At 39.8% G+C, this 19,608-nt stretch overlaps 1 protein-coding gene across 1 annotated transcript in view; it reads right to left on the reverse strand.

The window, feature by feature from the left end:
- Positions 1 to 344: 344 nt before the first annotated feature.
- The window catches only part of dysf (dysferlin, limb girdle muscular dystrophy 2B (autosomal recessive)), a 135,395-nt gene continuing 116,131 nt past the window's right edge, over positions 345 to 19,608 (reverse strand). The window contains exons 47-55 of the mRNA XM_041779036.1: positions 17,703 to 17,842; positions 17,346 to 17,434; positions 15,047 to 15,142; positions 14,812 to 14,953; positions 9,530 to 9,629; positions 5,348 to 5,520; positions 5,129 to 5,238; positions 4,904 to 5,051; positions 345 to 2,314 (exon numbers count right to left, since the gene is read on the reverse strand). Of these exons, the coding sequence (XP_041634970.1) occupies positions 2,258 to 2,314; positions 4,904 to 5,051; positions 5,129 to 5,238; positions 5,348 to 5,520; positions 9,530 to 9,629; positions 14,812 to 14,953; positions 15,047 to 15,142; positions 17,346 to 17,434; positions 17,703 to 17,842 (1,055 nt within the window). The 3' untranslated portion in view covers positions 345 to 2,257. The remainder of the gene's footprint in view (positions 2,315 to 4,903; positions 5,052 to 5,128; positions 5,239 to 5,347; positions 5,521 to 9,529; positions 9,630 to 14,811; positions 14,954 to 15,046; positions 15,143 to 17,345; positions 17,435 to 17,702; positions 17,843 to 19,608) is intronic.

The following is a 19,608-nucleotide window of genomic DNA, read 5'->3' on the forward strand; positions in this document are numbered from 1 at the left end:
TGTGGCTAAAGTTGCTTTAAATTGGCAAAAATGGGTTAACTGAGAAAGAAAATATAGGTAGATACTGGCAGAAATTGGTTAAACTGGGAAAATTTGGCAAATCAAATGGTGAAATGGGGTTAAAATGGGAAGAATTGAGTGTAAAAAGTCATTAAAAGGGGTTAGTAGTAGCAATAATGGGTCAACAGAGACAAAATTCAGCTTAGTTGCAAGAATCGGTTTAATAGTTGCAAAAACAGGCAGAAAAAGTGGTGGTAAGACTTTAAAACTGACAAAAATAGGTGTTAAATGGTAAAGAGGGCTTAAATTGTTGGAAAAAATGATGAAAATGTTGACAAACTTGGTGTAAAGTGGCAACAGTGTAATAGAAAAGATTTTCTTGGGTTTTTTTTAGGGCAACTGGAGACCCCATCTCAGTGTCTCGTGACCCCCAAGGGGGTCCTGACCCCAAGGTTGAGAACCCCTGGTCTATGGAGTGTTGCCAACATGGATCTGAAATATATCCCAAGAAATGGAAATGTGAGGCAGTCTACATATTATGTCAGGTAGAGGAGAGCTTAAGACTCAGTCAGATCCAGGGAAGTACGGCGAGTTAGGCCTCCCACCTGACATTCCACCTTTAGGAGAGATAGAGCTTCGTACTGATGTAGGACTACTCAGGAGGAAGGAAGTGCAGGCTGTAGTAAGGTGTGCAATGGCTTCTTCCATCCCAGGGCAAAATGAAGTCTTCCAACGGGTCTCAAAAAGGTCTGATGTGCTCGGGTTACAAAGGTGGGAGAAACTATCCCAGAGCCTGGTGTAGAGCAGGAGGATCCCTGATTCCCAAGGAGAAGGAGTCCTCCAATCTAAACCAGTGTAGAACTATTTCACTCTTAAATGTAGAGGGTAAGATTTTATCAAGTGTTGTGGCACAGAGGCTAGAAATAGTTTATTAGACACAATGGTGCAGAAGGCAGGGTTACCAGGTCTTGCAGGGTGCATAGAACCACAAGCATGATCTGGCATCGGACTCAGGCAGCTAAGGTAGAGAATAGAAATTCCCTTGTATTTTTAGACTTGGCAAATGTGTTTGGTTCAGCACCACATAGCCATATTTGGAGGTCATTTTTCTCTCTTCCAACTGGCTTCAGCACAGATTTAGTTCAGGTAGTGGCTCCAGTAATGGTGATTGCCTTGATGGATGTGATCCAACTGGCCTATCAGGTCAGTAAGTATACTTCAGCGACCGGCCTAAGTATCATATACTTTCTGAATTTGCTGTATATGCCAGCGCCCATTTTAACAAATATAAAAGCAAGTATATCTCTAACCTGAAGAGGAAAAGGAGGAAAAGAACAGGGTAAAGGGGAAGAGAAATAATCTAGGGGGGATGGAAGGAGGAGAGAAGACAGAAAAAGTAGAAAGGAAGCAGGGCAAGAAAGGAGGAAACAAGGAAGAGAAGATGGAAAATGGGAGGAGACGCTAAAGAGAGGAGGAGAGATAAAGTGGAAGGAAGAGAATAAAAGTTTGAGGAAGAGTGGAGGAGGAATGGAAGGAAATGCAATAAAAATCCAGTCTGAAAACATACAGCTAAGATGTCTGATTGCACTCAAACGCAGCACATTGTGTTTACAATAAAGGCAAAACTTCATATCTAAAGATTCTTTTTCAGAGTTTTTAAAGAGATAAAGTTTTGTAAGCGCTCCGTCACCGCTGCCTGACCCGCTGCAGACACAGCAGGAGGTAGAAAGATCAGACAGCAACATCACAACCTTTGATTCTGCTTCCTGCTTCTTCCAACATGGCGGCGGCGTTTATTATCCTCCCCTCTTCTCTGCATGAGCGCAGACGAGACGGAGCGAGGGATGAAAGACGTGACGCAGAAGATGACGAGGAGGCGGGCGACACCTGCTGAGATCTGATGGTGGGTTCGGGTAAGCGTCGGCTACGGTAAATAGGAGTTTGTGAAGAATGGAGACGCAGTGATCTGACGGGAAAGGCACAAAATGGACACAAACACGCTAATTTGAGGAGTTTGTGAACCATGGGTGCAATTGCTTTTCTTTTTTTTTTTAAGCATGTAAACTTATCTCCAAGCAGTCTGGGGAGGGTCACAAGTTCAACACTGCAGCAAAACTCTGATCAACCTCAGCATCGTGACGTAAATCATTATAGAGACTCAGGGATAAATCAGAAATGTTTAGCCTCATTTCACAAGTTTCTTGAAGTTGTTTCTCATTTTTACTTTTCAGTCTTTTCTTTCTCATCTCCTCCTCCATCACTCGGCTGCTTTCGCCGGTCCAAACGGAGCGACCATCTTCATGGCGGCGTAGTTCTGTGGGGGTAAAAGAAGAAAAACATCAGAGGTAGAAAGAAGACGTCAAGAGGGTCACTCTCTTACACACGCTATCTACACTGTGTTCCAAATTACATATCTAATATCCTATTAAACAGTCTATATTAGGGGTCATTGAGTTAGTACAAGGGACAGATTTAGCCTTGACAGAGACTCTCCCAGACTTTCAAATAAACCAAAATTAAATGAATATTTTGGCCTAAAACACATATAACTGCGTTAGTATTGATATTTGTATTTTCTTTCGAAACCCCAGAGAATGAGCCCTCCCCAGTTGTGATTTAGCACCAATATTAACTGATTTTTGACACTTTTTAATCCTTTTGCACTACTTCATTCAGTCATTGTTTGCCACTCTTACACCATTTTTATAATTTTTGCCCATTTTGCCACTCTTTAACCCCTTTTCCTTCTTTTTTTTTTTTGCCACTTTTAATTCATTTTTGATACATTTTGCCACTCCCTTCATGTTGTATCCCTGTTATGCCACTCTTCCATGCATTTTTGCCACTTTTCAACTATTTTACCACTTTTTAACCCCTTGTCATTACTGTTTTTAGACAATTTCTTGCCACTTTTAACCCATAATTTTACACTTCTTGCCATTTTCTTCCTCTTTTATCAATTTTTGGGCCACTTTCTAATCCAGGGGTGTCAAACTCAATCACAGCAGGGGCCGGATTCTGAATTTGAGTCTAACCTGAGGGCGTAGCAGGGTCAATGTTTAACCACTGACTGTCAACCTAAATGACTGAGATTTAAAGGTCAACATGATAGGTAAAAAAAAAAAAAACAAAATCTGAGATTAAAGTCACATTTATAAGTTTTAAAGGTAAAAACATGACATTTCAAATCAAAATAATGTTTTTAAAAGGCAAAATATGAGATAGAATACTGAAACCATGATTTTTAACAGTCAAAAATGAGATAAATGATTAAAACATGAGTTTTGAAAGTCAAAATGCGAAATTAAATTCAAAATCATGAGTTTTAAAGTTTAAAATGACATGAGAATGAGAAGTCATGAATGAGAAGTTAGGAGTTCAAATGATCAGCAATACTGAGATAAAAGTCAAAATCATGATATTTAACCATCAAAATATGAGATAAACATCAAAATTGTCAGTTTAAAATGTCAAAATATGAGATTAAATTTCAATGGTAAAAAAACGAGATAAAAGTCAAAGTTAGGAGTTGAACAAGGTCAAAGCATGAGATAAAAGTCAAAATCTTGACCTTAAAATGTCAAAATAGGGTTAAAAATTTAAAATTATGAATTTAAAAGGTGAAAATATGGGATAAAAGTAAAAGTTATGAGATGTAAAGGTTGAAATATGAAATTAAAAGTTAAACCATAACTTTTAGTCATAACTGTGAATTGCAAAATTAAACATATAGAGAAAACACAAATTTCCCCTGCGTTCCTGACTTTTATCCGATTATTTTTACTGTTTATTTTTTCTAATTTTTCAGACTCAGCAAAGGTATTATAAATCATCAAGGTTAAGTTGACATTTTTATACTGGAGTAAATCTGCAGACCTCATACTGGTTGGCCAGTTACATGATATGATCTAGTGGGCCGGGTATAACTGCACCACGGGCCGGATTTCGCCCCCCGGACCTCGAGTGTGACACCCCTGCTCTAACCACTTTTCACTACTTTATCTGGCCATTTTGCAACATTTCCACCAGTCTTAGCCCGTCTTTTTTTTTATATATATTTTTCAAATATAAACTTAGGAGCCCTTCTTTGATATCACCTGGAAGTCCATGTCTAGTTTCTGCCTGGGCTTCCTTTGAGGATGTCCGAATGGCCTCCCAGAGCTGTTTTGAGGTCATCCACCCTCATAGAGCTTCCTGTTCAGGATGCTCCACAGGTTGTAGACAGGGTTGAGGTCAGTGGATGATGGTGGCCACACCGTGGTTATTTCTTCCTTTATGCCCAAAGCAGCCAAGAGGCCTCAGTGGGATTTTTTGCAGGAATGGTGCATTGTCGTGCATGAAAATGGTTTTACTCTGAAAGGCATGGTTCTTCTTTTTGTACCATGGCAAGAAATGGGCAGTTAGGAACTTCATTTATTCTGCTGAGATCATTTTGACATCTTCAGGTGCCTTAAAGGAGTCTACCAACCCTTCTTCTATGATTCCAGCTCAAACACCGCTCCACCTCCTCCTTGCTGAGGATGGGACATGGTGGCCATCCAACAGCCATCCAGAATGCCATCAGTCTGGACCATCCAGCATAGCCTGTGTGTTTTACAGGCTAGTTGGCTTCTTTTAAGCCAAATACTGGTGATGAACTAGTTTCATAAAGCTTTATGCACTTCTTATGGTGCTAAAAGCAGATGAACAGGGCCTCTGTGAAAACGGGACTATCCTTGCTGGAAATAATTTGACTGCTCTCTTTCCTGTCAATCTTCCTTTCTTTTTTTTTTTTTTTAAATATGACAACTCTAGCAAAATCCATCATAAATAAAAAGCAAAGTTTGCATTTGGTTGTAAAAACAACTTAAGTACCTACATGTGTGATCTTATTTTACTGTTAATAAAACCTACTTAAACCTACCGGGAAGGAATAGAGGAAGACACCAAGGAAGAGGAGGATGAAGAAGAGGATGATGAAGAGGATGATGAACCACTTGAACCTCCTCCACAGGATGAACTTGAGGGTCTTGTAGGGAGAGGAGAACCACAGGAAGGAAGTCTCTGGACGTCTGGGAGGAGAAATGAGGATTAGAAACCCTGTTTTCATGTGTTTGTGTAGTTTAACTTCTTTGTGTAACAGACTCACTGAGGCTCCTCCAGGTGGGGGTTCATGTTGGGTTCATCTCTGCCGAGTCCTGCCGGTCTCTCCTCGTGTTCCTGCTCAGTGACGATCTCCAGAGACATCTCCACCTTCCCCTGAAACGCACCAAGAGGACAGTTTTGTGTTAACATGAGGGATTATTCCAAGTAAGAGCAACTCTATCAGATCATGTGTTTTAAGCGTGTGTGTTTTTGTTTCTCTCACAGCGATGATCTTCTCTCCGTTCTGCTCACACGTGCACGGCCACCATCCTTTAACCGTCTTCTGCTCAAACAGAGACACCAGTTTGTCTGCCGGCTGGTTCAGGAGCTGTAGGGTGCACTTCTCTGGAGACTTGGCGGGACGCAGCATGTGGTTCAAGTCCATCACCAGGTGACCTGGAGAGACATTCAGATTACAGTCACACAGGCATACACTATATGGACAAAAGTATTTGGACGCCTGGCCATAACACCAGCAAGGACGGTAATGACAATGTATTCAAATTCATGGAGTTGGCCCCCTTTTGCAGCTGTAACAGCTGATTGTCCTGGAAGGCTTTCCACAAGATTTTAGGGTGTTTTTTAGGTTGTGCCCATTCATCCTGTAGAGTATTTATGAGGTCAGGCACTTCATCCCAAAGGTGCTCGATGGGGTTGAGGTCAAGGCTCTGTGTGGGCCAGTCAAGTTCTTCCACACCAAACTCATCAATCCATCTCTTTAGAGGCCTTGCTTTGTACACTGGAGTACAGTCATGTTAGAACAGAAAAGAGCCTTCCACAAAGTTGGAAGCATAGCATTGACCAAAATGTCTTGGTGAAGCATCAAGATTGGCCTTCACTGTAGATAAGGGGCCTAAACCAAACCCTAAAAAACAGCCGCATACTATCCCTCCTCCACCAAACTTTACAGCTGTCACAGTGCAGTCAGGGAGGTAACGTTCTCCCATCAGAATCGTTGTAAGCTTAAAGGCCTTTCTGTATGTTTGCTAACTTTTTTTTTAGCATTTTGCCTATACATACTAACGCAGCCTTTCATGATTTTGTGTAATTGCTTCACCTGTTATCCTGAGTGCTGAGTTACGACTGGACAGTTGTGCAGTATCTCTGTTTTCTTCTTCTGATGTATGACTGTTTATCTCTGACTTATAAATAGCACCTAGAGCAATGGTTCTCAATGTGGGGATGCCTAAAAGAACTAACAAAAAAAGTTAAATGACTTAAAACTTTTCGTAGGATTTATGCTGAAATCAAAGTAATGTTTAAACGGTCTGTATAAAAGTAAATCTGCACACAGGCCCACCTACAGATTTGGCTGGGCCCCTGAGAATGGGCCCTCCCCAGTTGTGATTGATTGATAGTACCAAGTAGCATCGGTGCAAGTGTCCTGGCTTACTGTTACCTCATTCTGGAGCTCAAAAGTGTTTCAAACTGTTTTTGGGTTAAATGTATTTATTTGTGACACCTTTTAACAACCCAATTTGCGCAGTTTGCGTTTAGTTTTACTACATTTTTACCTGTTTTCATCACTTTTTCCACCAATTTTTGCCACAGAACTCATTTCTGCCACTTTTTTTTTATCCCATTTCACCACTTTTTTGTCCATTCTTCCACTTGAAAGCATTTTTGTTACTTTTAAACCCTTTTCTGTCCGTTTTGCCACTTCTAAACCAATTCTTGCCACTTTCCGCCTATTATTGCCTCTGTTGACCCGTTATTGCCAGTATTAACCCCTTTTCACCACATTGCATGCCCATTTCTGCCAGTTTAACCCACTTCTGCCACTTTTCTGCCTAAGTCAACCCATTGTTGCAAGTTTAAACCATTTTCCCCACTTTATAATCCCATTTCATTACCTTTTCAGCCAACATTGCCTCTTTTAACCCACTTCTGCCACTTTTTATGCCTGTTTTAACCCATCTTTTAGCCACTTTTATCTATTTTTTTTCCACCTTTAACCCATTTCAGCTACTTTTAAAATCCTTTTTCACTCCCTTTTACACTTTTTTATTGTAATTTTTAACCCTTTTCGATTCTGTTTTTAAGAAAATGGATTTACATTTTTAAAAGGTCTAGATATAGTATGGCACAATGAATAAAAAATATATTTGTTGCTTTGATGCAATAGTTATTATTCAGGTAAAATATAAAATATAGTTTTAACAGCTTAACCATACAATGACCATGACGTTGCTGACCGCCATGGGCCATCATTTTGGTTGGGCCTTAGACAGCCCTCCCCGTTATTCCCGCTTATAGATGGCATGTCTGCACATGACCATTGCCACGATCCCACTCTGTGATTTGCGTTGCTGTTGTTCCTAAATGCTTCAATTTTCTAATAATATCACTTACAGTTGACAGTGGAATATCTAGCAGGGCTGAAATTTCACCAACTGTCTTATTGCAAATGTGACACCATCACAGTCCCACTCTTGAAGTCACTGAACTCTTCAGAACGACCCGTTTAGGATCATAAATGTTAGTAAATTGAGACTGCATGGCTAGGACAGCTGATATCAATATTTAACAGGTGTGGCCAAATACTTTTGTCCATGTAGTGTATTACCAGAGGTAACAGAGGTGTAATCTACCAATTAAACTGACCTCTCACAGTCTTTCTGGTAGGTTTGGAATTCTGGCCTTTCTAGTTCAGAGTTCAAAGTTCACATTTTGGAACCATAAAGTTAGCCATTCAGAGAAACTTGAGCCGTGAGTCCATTAAAGTCCCTGATAAGGTTTAGATGGTTGTAGGGCACAGCCTTGATAGACCTGGTTTAAGTTAACCTACTTTAATGACAACCCTGCTGAAAGTTTGCTCTGTAAAGTTTCGCTGATTGTTGACACTGGGTACCGAGGGATTGAGTATCAGTCAAAGTCTGCAGAGGGCCTAAATGTCCACATGAAGTGTTTTTCCAGAGTTTTCTACAGTCTGCCGGTGTGATGGAAGAAACCCGGCTCGTGTCTGACCCTCACGCCGTGCAGGAACATTAACAGTCAGCGGTCCGAGCTGACGAGCCGAAGACAGGCAGGAATGGAAGAAATGCTTTGAGGCGGCCACTCGCCCACTGCCTGCACGGGGCGAGCAAAGCCGAGGTGAGGGAAAACGCGGCGGCCGAGCGAGACGGTGACAGACGGGAACGGATCAGGGTCTGGATTCCTCATCTTCTTCCTCCTGCTCGCTCACCGCAAACGCACGCTCAGCCTGCAGACCGTCACCCTCCCGACTTTGGCGAGGAAAGAGAAGATGAAATGAAGCAGAGGGGAGCGAAAGAGGAGAGGCGCGGCGGTGAGTTATTTCAGAGGACGAGGCCGGGGCAGCGTCAGGGGTGAAGGAGAGGCAGAATTTTGACAGCTTGAGCTCCAGAGCAGCGAAAATAAAAAGGAGCCCTTCCTCTGTCTGAAATGTGCCAGCACAGCGGAAATGAAGGAGCGTTAATTCTGAAGATAAATGTTATCGCAGTAGTTTGTACGGACGCCGCACATGTGGTCCAGGATAGATTTAACACCGAAACAACGGCAAAGATGAGAGAAAAAACTGAACCAGAGTTAATAACCCAGTCTGCAGGACCTAAAGGCTTTTATGTGCATTTTTTCTCTTATTGAAATAAGTATTAATCTTGGAAATATTGCCCCATTTCCAGTAAGCCTTTGCTTTTTCTAAAATAAATTTAAATTAAAGACAGCTCTGCTGAGTCTTTTCTGTTGACTTTTACTGTTATTGTAGTAAATTTGATGAAAAACGCATAAATTTGACATATTTTGGTTAAATATTTCACTTGACATCTCATATGTCTTATTGAAAAGAGCCAAAAATCGACTTTTATGGTATTTTTCTGAGAAATACTGTAACTAAAGTTGAACAAATACAGTTAGTAGCCAGTGATTTTATTATCAAGGTTGTCAAAGCTTTCAGAATCCAACAGAGAAGCAGCTTTTCAAGCTTCAGACCAGTACTTTCCAAGGTGTGGTGCTACTGTTGGACCTCAGAGCTCTTTCGGGATTAATAAACACCATAAAGTTTATTTTAAAAATTGAAACCACATTTTAAATGCTCCAAAAATACTTGATTACTTGTTTATGGTTTTAAATCCAAGAAAAAGCAAAACACAGCCCAAAGATTTGACTTAAAAGTAAACTTTTTATCTTTTATTTTGTTTTTGATATGGAACCGGTGTCATGGTTCAAGTGGTACTGGTTTAACTGGTGATAATCTGTTTATCCGCCTGCTCCCAGTCATAAGAATTTATGAGTGTCTTTGGAGGCATTAATACTACTTCATAAGAGTTTACAAAAGTCCACAAGTTAAGTTTGGATAAAGCTGCTTCAGACACCAGTAGGAGTTTTGCGTATAGAAATAAGCACAGATATCCTTTAAAGCACATTCTAAGTTAGATATTTTTCTTACCGAGGTAGTCGTCAAAGGAGAACTTGTCGTTGTCCCAGACCTGGATGGTGAGTTTAGGGGCCACTTTGGTCTCGGCTTTGTCCAAACTCCAGAAATGTTCCTGCAAACAGAAAGAGAAAACAAAAGAAGGTAATGTGTTATATTTTTGTCATCTGTTTGCAAAAAAGTGTCCTCCGCACGTAATAGTGTAAACAACTCCTAAAACACAGAGACCAGCAACACAAGCTAATATTTTAAAGGGGAAAACTGCCTCTTTGTTTTTTTGTTTTTTTTCTTAACATATACATCTCTTTGTGGAGGTTCTGTGCATTTTTTTTTTTCATTTTAATTTTTTAAAAATCATTTTTGCTATGTTCAGCTATATGGCATGAACTTTGACAAGATTGTGTATTTTTACCTGATCTTGTTATTTCCAGCTTAGATCCTACAGAAATTCTAAAATACACTGTTTACAAGCAAAAGTTACACTTAAGCTGTTAAGAGCCAAAAATGCACCATTGAAACCCATTTAATCTGCTTTTTTTTTTTTTTTTTTTGTTTATCTCACTTCCATTAAAGCACGATACATGCATTTTATTATATCTGGGTGTCAATCTGGGCTTTTGTCTTGGAATTGATCATTTTTACTAGTCTCCACCAGATGGCATCATTTTGAACATATTTGGAATATGGAGAAAAAACATGCTAAACATGCCAAAAATAATAATGCATAAAAATCAATAATGCTGCTAATCATTTACACATATCAGAAAAGGCTTTGATAATTCAATAAAAAAATGTGTATATATATATATATATATATATATATATATATATATATATATATATATATATATATATATAGAACTATGCTATATATATAATTTCCATGGTGCCTTTTTTGTACTTAAACATATTTTTTTATCTGCTCATCATGTCCTGATGAAGACTCATTACAGTTGAAACGTGTTGATATCCCTGCGTAAATAAAGGATTTTACTACATCAGAGTGCCTCGGATTCTCAGTTCTGACTGCCATTTCCCCTATGGACTTTTATTGACAAGTTAACAGGCAAGTCATTGCTCCCTTTATTGCAAATGTTATATTTTTGTCCATTTCCTGAAGAGCACCTGATCCTGACTACACAGTGTTGGATACCTGGACTCCATGTAGCACTCGCCAACCCCTTTTTTCTACAAAAAAAAAAAAAAAAAAAAAAAAAAAAAAAGAAGTACTTTGCATGTAGTATACTGAAAATAATTCTTTTTTCTTTTGTTTTTCATCGAAAACATGGTGGTGACAAACTTTTCAAAGTTAATGGTTACTTGAAATCAATAGGGGAGAAAAATCAGCTCAGTGAAAGTACAATAAAATATTATGGTATAATGTTTTTCTACATTTTTTGCGCTTAGTAGCTTGAGTGGAAGCATGAAACATTATCCAAAAAATAATAATGCGTACAAATCAATGCTGCTGATAATCATTGCCATATCCCAGGCTGTAATAATTCGACACATTGAAAACATGGCATTATGACAAAAATGTCATTCAAAGGGTTCAAATCTTTAAAAATAATTAATATTTGATATCAATACCTAGGTCATTTGTAGGTGAAAAAGAGCTCAACTTAAGTATAATAAAATATTAATGTATAATATTCTTTATAGCTACTGTATGAAATGTTCATTTTTTGCACTTAGCAGCTTAAGAGTGAGTATTTGACATTGCATAAAAAATGTCAACACATACAAATCAATGTTGCTACTAATCATTGACATATCCCAGGCTGTAATAATTCATCTCAATAAAAAATACTTTAAATTTAGTTTATTGAAAATAATTAACTTTTCAATTTTTTTTTTTCATTGAAACACATGGTGGCATCATGCAACACTGGTATTCAAAGGGTTAAAGTCTTTAAAATTTAATGAATATTTAATATCAATAACTAGGTCACTTGTAGTTAAAAAAATATATCTCAATAAAAGTAGAATAAAATCTTAGTGTAAAATATTTTTTATAGCTACCGTATAAAAAATTCGTTTTTTGTGCTTAGCAGCTTGAGTGTGCGTAATATTAAAACAATCCCTGAGGGATATTTTGTCGGGGTGTTTCTATTTGTCTTGAATGGTCATTGTTCCGGGGGTCGGGGTGGTTCAATGCACATAAGCACACGTCCAACATGGCAGTTTTGACATTCCACTGTAGGCGGCATTAATTGCTTGTACTGTTTGCTAACCTCTATTAAACCAACGAAGAAGAAGACAAAGCAGGCTCAATGAAACTCACAAAGAACAAAAGTTAGCTTCAGTAGAAAGAGCAGTGGAGCTACAAGACACACTGGCTTCCTCTCCCTTTCCTAAACTTCTTTGAAACGGTTTCAAAAAGCCTCTGAATGTGAAAGCAGAGAGGGTTGGAGACATTACCAGTGCTTAAGTGCTCTGCTCAGGCTCCTTTACAACGCCCCATCCTTTGGCACACCCCACGGAAAAGAAGAAGGACTTAAATTTAAACCAAAACTGAATGTTCTGAGAAGGCCGTATAAAGCTGGTTTATACAGGGTCAACTGCCTGGTCTGGTGCTTGATCCATACTATATTTGACCAATCACAGCACAGATGTTTCATCTAGACCTCAGGGGACTATGTTTTAGGTGGAAAAGGGGTATGATATGTCACCATCACAGTACTCTTGCCGGGGGGTTTCCAGGCCAGCTTAGGGTTGTGTCCCACACACATGGAGCCTGGGAAGGATGAGGTGGATAGTGAAACACCACCTGTTTGAATTAAACCAGACCAGCAGGTGAGTTTGTGTCTTTTGGGTCAGACTCTGTAGTCTGAGACATCAGAGTTTTATAACACTTGAAAGACGAGAGATAATCTGGAGAAATGCTCTGAGGACTCACATTTAACACCTCTCTCTGCTTCCCTTCCACTCTACAGCTGTTTGTACGCACACACATCTCCTCCAGCAGCACAGTGTGAGTGTTAGAGCTATTATCACCTCTGGTGGACTCTCACCATCCTGGCAGACACTATCTGATCCCGTTTCACCACTCTGCTAATGCTCTCTCTCTTTTCCATTCTCTCACTCGTCCCTTCTATCTGACCGTCGCACTCTCTGGATGTTGTTGTTTATTTTTTTTTAAGCAGCTTTTCACACCCTGAATCAAACAGTTCCCCCGTGATTTGCAGGAAATGTCAATACGTCTCGGCGACTTTTGAGATTTTCCAAAAACAGGAAAGCTGCAGGTCAAACATGGAGCAGCGGATGCCTTAATTTCCACTTTGTCACTCCTGTGGACTTCACTGTAAATCGATCATCACTGTTTAATAAGGAAACTGAGGAGAGAAAGACTTTGGTTTTGCATTATAACATCATTTTTCTTTCATTTTACAGCCTTTTCTCTTCCTGAAGAAAAACAATGGATGGGTCATTATGAAGCAGAGAATAGGACAATGAAAACCTGAAGATTTAAAAATCACTGTAATCAGTTTTTATTCTTATATCACAACTTTTTTGCAACTAGGGTTTGTACTAAAACAATGATTGACTAAGGAGCTTGCAGACTGTAGAGGCTAAATCTTTGACGTTATTTTCATGAGGTAGCCATTTTACCTAATTAAAACAAGACTAAAACTCATTATTGTCAAAAAGGATGACAACTTGGCTAGAAATGAACACAAATAGCCAAAATGAAACCAAAATGAAAACTACTAAAAAGATATTCTTGGTAGAATAGATGCTGTCTCTAAGGTGTTTTTTTTTTATCTTTGTCTTTGTATTGCTCAAAAACTTGACAGAGATTTTTGGATTAAAAAGCTGACGATAAATCTTGTTACAACAACAAAAGTGTCAAGTTTGGCCCAACAAGCCTGCAGAAAAAAGCCCCGAATGACAAACGACCCGTCTGCGCCGTGGCTGTTATGACTTCACGCTGACTCGCTACATCGGAGTCTAAATCCTCATCATGCTCTCACACTTCATAACAACACACAACCACTGACAGTAAACACACTACACCCTCGGCGTGAGTCTGCTAGAGCACGTAGACGTGTCAGCGTCAGAGTCAGAGCTGACTCTATCCACAGACACTGTCCAAGCACATGAAGTTATCACTGCACAGCTGACACTAGTCTGGGTGTGACGCTGTTAGACCGGCCAGAGAGTGTAGCTGCTCTGTGTAATATCTAACAACATCAATCAGCTTCCTCTGTTATGCCAATGTGCTAAGAGTCCTGGTCAGTCTGGTCTCTCCTCCTCTTCATCATTTCTTTAATATAGATAATGGCAAATTGAAGGCAGTGCTATAAGACAGAACATTTCCCTCTTATTCTTTCCAGCTCCTTTGCCTTTATGCTGTATAAAACATGGACATAGTCTCAATAGTGTAACTGACCTGTATCTTAAAGGCAATTTTGAAATCTAATGCTAGCAAGCAGCATATCTACATCGATCTCCCCAAACAGCAACCATGGTTAAAAAAATGAAGCTTATATGGAAGTGCAGAAACCTGCCATTCCTTCAGCATCCAATTGGTGCTGGCTAGAGAAGCACTAAAGGTCACATACACGACTAAAGTTAAAATTCACTGTTCTACAAACAAAGCAACTGACTATTTAGACCAGTCACATGTTAACCAGGCAGTAAATGTGTTTATTTCCGCCCCCCCAACCCTAAACCCTAATGGGGGATTACTTGGCTTTTAGAACCAGCTTCAAGTGGACACTCACAGAACTGCAGCTTGCATTAAAGTAAGATTCTTACTTTTCACCAACCACAAAGTCTTCTGGCTTCATAAACTCTGCTCCTGGCCGCCGCTCTGTTGTGGAGGAATATCTCTCCACCCAGCAGAGATTTTTATTTAAAACTCCCTCTCGTCTTTTCAGCCGCTCGCTGATTGAGGATGCTGCTACGAGGAGGGAATGCCGTCGTAAAACATGCCGACTGTGGCCGACTAAAGAGGCTCGCTCTGACGCCAAGAACAGCAAATGACAGCCGTGTTGTTATTCCACTGTTCAGTCTGATGTTGTTTTATGGCTCTTCACTCCATGTCTCAGAGAATTAAAAACAGCTAATTCACTCCTCTTTCCTGTAAAAATGTCACTTCATTATTTTTGTTAATTACTGACTGCTGTAGATCAGCACAGGCCTCCTTTTATTCTCTCCACACTTGGAGTGAATCTATACTGTTATTTATTAGTAATTCATATTAACAATTAAAGAGGCTGGCTTTTTTAGAGTTAGTCTTAGCCAACTTTTGTCTAACCAGTGGATGCATATTTCCCTCCCTGCTGTCTTACCTTCTTGTCGACCACACACAGCTGCTCTGCAGGTAAATAGTGGAATGGAAACAGGAATCTGTAGTTAAAGTTCCCCTCTCCTCCCAGAGAGCGATAGTGGACGTCCGTCTTCAGTTTGTTGTATTCGTGTCCCTCCAGCCAGCTGAGAAATTTAAAGCAAAACAGACGCGATCATTTTTAAAGTATATGAAATGAGTATATTAAAACAGGATTGTGATGAACTTCCTGCTCCTACCCTTTCACGTAGATGTCGCTCATTTTCTCGCCACTGATGCTGACATCATCGAGGATGACATCACTAGTGTTCCAGATGATACACCGCAGGAAGAACCTGAACAAGAACCACAATAACAATGAAGAACCTAGATGTGCCTCTTTAACGGCTTTTCACCCTCATTTTGTCATAAACATGCTTCTAATGGACAGAGATATTCTACTTAACAATTACAGTGCATTCAGAGAGTATTCAGATTGCTGGGCAATTAATCACAAATTAGATTAAATCACACAATGGCCGGCTGCAATTTATAAATTGCAGAAGTTGAAGTGTGTGTTTTATAAACTTGAAATGTGTCAAAATAGCAGTTAAATTTATTCATTTTTTATGCAACGGAAATTTTTTGCATATTATGAAAACACTGACAAGTCATGATATGATAATGATAATCCCTGCTAATATAGCAATAGATATTACATTTGCAAAAATTATATCAACTACATGTTTTTTGTTTTAATCTATATTTCATTCTGTCTGATACTGATGAAGCTTAGCTTCAAGGGAGTCATATGCTGAGCTGATTCTTATTATCATCTCCTAGCTCCCACAGCCAATCACAGCTCTTTCTCTAAACACAGCGATGACATACTTCTCACTCATCCCTTCTTTTATTTATACCGATGCACCACAGTGCACCTGCAGGCAAAGATTAACCTCCATCCTGGCCTCCCCCTTTATAGCACAAAGCTTCACCTCCTCCTCCCCAGCCTTCTCATTTATAGCTTAGAGCTTAACCTCCTCCACCCCAGCCTCCTCATTTATGGCTTAAAGCTTAACCTCCTCCACCCCAGCCTCCTCATTTATGGCTTAAAGCTTAACCTCCTCCACCCCAGCCTCCTCATTTATGGCTTAAAGCTTAACCTCCTCCACCCCAGCCTCCTCATTTATGGCTTAAAGCTTAACCTCCTCCACCCCAGCCTCCTCCTTTATAGCATAAAGCCTCACTTCCTCCATTCCAGTCTCCTCCTTTATAACATAACGCTTCACCTCCTCCACCCCAGCCTCATATTCTGATTCATGCTACTATGGATCAATTGCTTCTGAAATAATTTCACTGTATTTGATACACATTATCATTAATGCATCTAACCATGTGTGGGTTGTGTAGATCCATTTTGCAAAAAAATGAAAGTGTTCCTGACTGAATGTTGGTTATAGTAAGAATGAGATATTGGTTGTTTTACATACATATGAAAAGGAACCTAAAATTAACCCCTTAAAGCCTGATGTATCATATTTGATACATACTTTTATGATACCTCTATCTAATCAATATGCTCAATAAACTAATTTAAAAAAATAAATCTGATAAATGATAAAAATGCCCTCAACTGGATTATCAGCTACCAAAAACACTTACTGTATCAAATGAGATACAAAAAATTTATGGAAACTTTGATTTTTTTTTTTTTTGGCATTTCAGTAGAAAGTGAAATAAACATTTCAGTTCCAAAAATGAGTACTTTTCTGGCTATAAGTTGTGTTCTCAGGTTTGAATGGGTTAATCTTTTATTGAATCGCACATGCAATATTGGGGGAAAAAAAATCATTATTAGATTATTTTTGCAAATTGTTAAGCCCTAATTCAGACCCCTTTCAGTTGTTTGTTTTTCCTATGTTGCAGCCTGATGCCAAAAAAAAATTAAATATATATATATATATATATATATAAATATATATATTCTCATTAATCTACACTCAGTACTCCATAATGACAAAGTAGCAGAGCTCAGATCTGGAGAAGGCTACAAGGTTCATGGTCCCCAAGATCACAGTGGCCTCCATCACTCTCAAATGGAAGAAGTTTGGCACAACCAGGACTCTTCCAAGAGCTGGTCAATCGGCCAAACTGTGAAATCAGGGGAGAAGGGCCTTAGTAAGAGAGATGACCAAGAACCTGATGGTCACTGTGACAGAGCTCATGAGATCCTGTGTGGAGATGGGACAAAGTTCCAGAGGGACAACCCTCCACTGATCTAAGCTTTATGGCAGAGTGGCTAGATGGAAGCCTCCTCAGTGTTAAACATATGAAAGCTCACTTGGCTTTTTGCAAACTCCAAATGCGCTTTCACAAAATCCCATCTAATGCACTGTTGAAATAGGATGTAGCACACTGATTAACAATAAGATTTCTTATCATCATGGTGTATTCTATATACTTGACTGGCTAGCCTACAAACTGATCACTCCATTGATGACTTAAGGACCGACCAGCTCTTTCAGAACTTCAAACTTCACATATTAGCACTCAACATACTTCTTAGCCTTGCGTGGTGTGATGTTGAACGGGGGTCCTGGAGGTCCAAGGGACTTGGGGAACAGGTCCACCCACATCATCAGACGCCCCTGATGGACAGCACAGACAGCCAATCAGAACACAGGAACGGAAACAGAGGAAAATCTGCTTAAACAAAGTAGCTCAACATGAAACCCTGACATTTTTAGGGAGAATTTTAGCATGGAATTCCTACTTTTCTGCCTCATACTTGTCTTTGACAGCAGGAATTTACCTTTAACTTTACTCTTGAAAAAAATGCAGGGGTAGAAAGTGCAGTCAGAGGGAATTCTTGCTGATGAGGAGTTTTTTTGCTAGTGTGAATAGTGTTTAAGTTACCTGTTCTATTTCAGGCTGCAGGGGGCTGTATAAAGTCCTGGTCTCGACGTGCTCGGGTACTAAACCCATTTTCCTCAAGATGTGCAGGGACAGACGCTCCTTAATGGGACCGAGGTGATGTTTGGGCACATTTTTGTCCTCTGAAAACAAACAAATGAGCATAAAGTTTAAGTGAAGGTCAGACGACTCTTAAATGGTTTTTAAAGCTCCCTGAGTGAGTGGAGAATGGAAACACAGAATACTGGGTGGACTGGGAGGGGAGCGGTTAAACAGGAATTATTCATTATTCATATACACACACTGTAAGCTGCTCACTGGTGTCTGCTTCATAAGTAAACGGGGAAAATCTGTTTCATCCAAGAAAAACCCAAATATCAAACTAATGTCAAAAGTTTATGAGTGTAAACTCAGAGTCACCCAAACCATGAGCGGAAAGATGGAGGGAAAAGAAAATTAATTGTTGAAAAAAAAGAAGACAGAAGGAAGAAAACTAGAGAATAAGACAGTAGAAGGTGAGATGAGAAAGAGGCGAGGAGGAGTGGAAAGTAGAGTGGAAAGCAAATAAGGAAAGTAGAAGTCTCACAGTTAGTGAAATGGGGATCACCAGAGAGCAGTGAATGTGTCTCAGTGATTGTAGTATAAAACACCTGTGTCTGGAAGGTCCAGGCTCCAGTTAAATTAAAGAGTTCAGAATTCTGACAGCCATGAAAACAAAAGAACGGTCACAAGAAAAGGGTATTGAAAAGTAAAAGTCCTAGAATGGACACAAACTAATTTCTGAGGCACTGAACATCACCATACACACACCATCCCCATTGTAAAGCATGGTGGCAGCATCATGCTGTGGGGATGCTTTCTGGCAGCCAGCCCTGGAAGGCTTGTCAAAGTAGAGGCTGATATTAATTAAAAAAAAAAAAAAAAAGCATCGGAGCATCCTGGAGGGCAATCTTACTCAGTCTGCAAGAGAACTATGGCTTGGCAGAAGATTTATTTTCAAGCAAGACAATGACCCGAAGCATACAGCAAAAGCTACACAGAAATGGTTTAAAGACAACAAGGGGAATGTTCTGGAGTGCCTGAGTCAAAACCCAGACCTCAATCCAATAGAGAATTTGTGGCTGGACTTGAAAAATCTACGCAACCTGACAGACCTTTCACATATGATCTTGAAAAGGCCATTAGTGAGTCAGGACAAGCATTTGTGCAAAGTTTGATGGACGTCCATCGAAATGGTTTAGAGATTTTGTGGTTGCAAGCTTGGTCAGGTCAGGTCAGGTCAGGTATGGCGCATATGTAGGTTTGGCACGTCAACGTGTCGACGAATTCAATAAAGACTGTGCGACGTCAGCAGTTTGATTACAATAGGCGGACATAAAACAGCATCTGAAGCCAATCCGTGGTGGCTTCCATATTTAAATCGCTGTCCCAACCGAACTTTTGATCAACCTAACAGCAGACTAGAGCCCGCCCACTCAGCTGGACTTCCTGTCTGCTAAGGTATCACTAAAGCTAGCCTTCTGGTTGAGCGTCTGCCTGTCGAGCTATCTGTCAATGAAATAAGACGTGGCAATCAGTGCGCAGTGAGTTTTTCTTAAATTTTATAGAAACGATTACAAAAAAAAATTCACCCCCCATACAGTGAGAGCACATGAAGACATTAGCTAATGAGACAGGTTTGGTTTTTTAACCAGACTGTAAACCAGTTTATTTCTAGTCCAAAAAAAAAAAAAACAGCTTTTTAACACGTGTTGTGTATGTGACTTCCGGTGTTCCTGCCGCCTGCCTCAAGTGGACACTCGCGATTTTTTGCACTTCCACACTGGCTTCATTTTCAGGACCAGAGGTTGCCGCTTGGTCCTGTACTGCTCTGGCCTCCTGTGACCATCCTCCAGGCCAACGCCCCCTC

This window comes from Cheilinus undulatus, linkage group 22 (assembly GCF_018320785.1).
Source record: "Cheilinus undulatus linkage group 22, ASM1832078v1, whole genome shotgun sequence".
NCBI classification, from domain to species: Eukaryota; Metazoa; Chordata; class Actinopteri; order Labriformes; family Labridae; genus Cheilinus; species Cheilinus undulatus.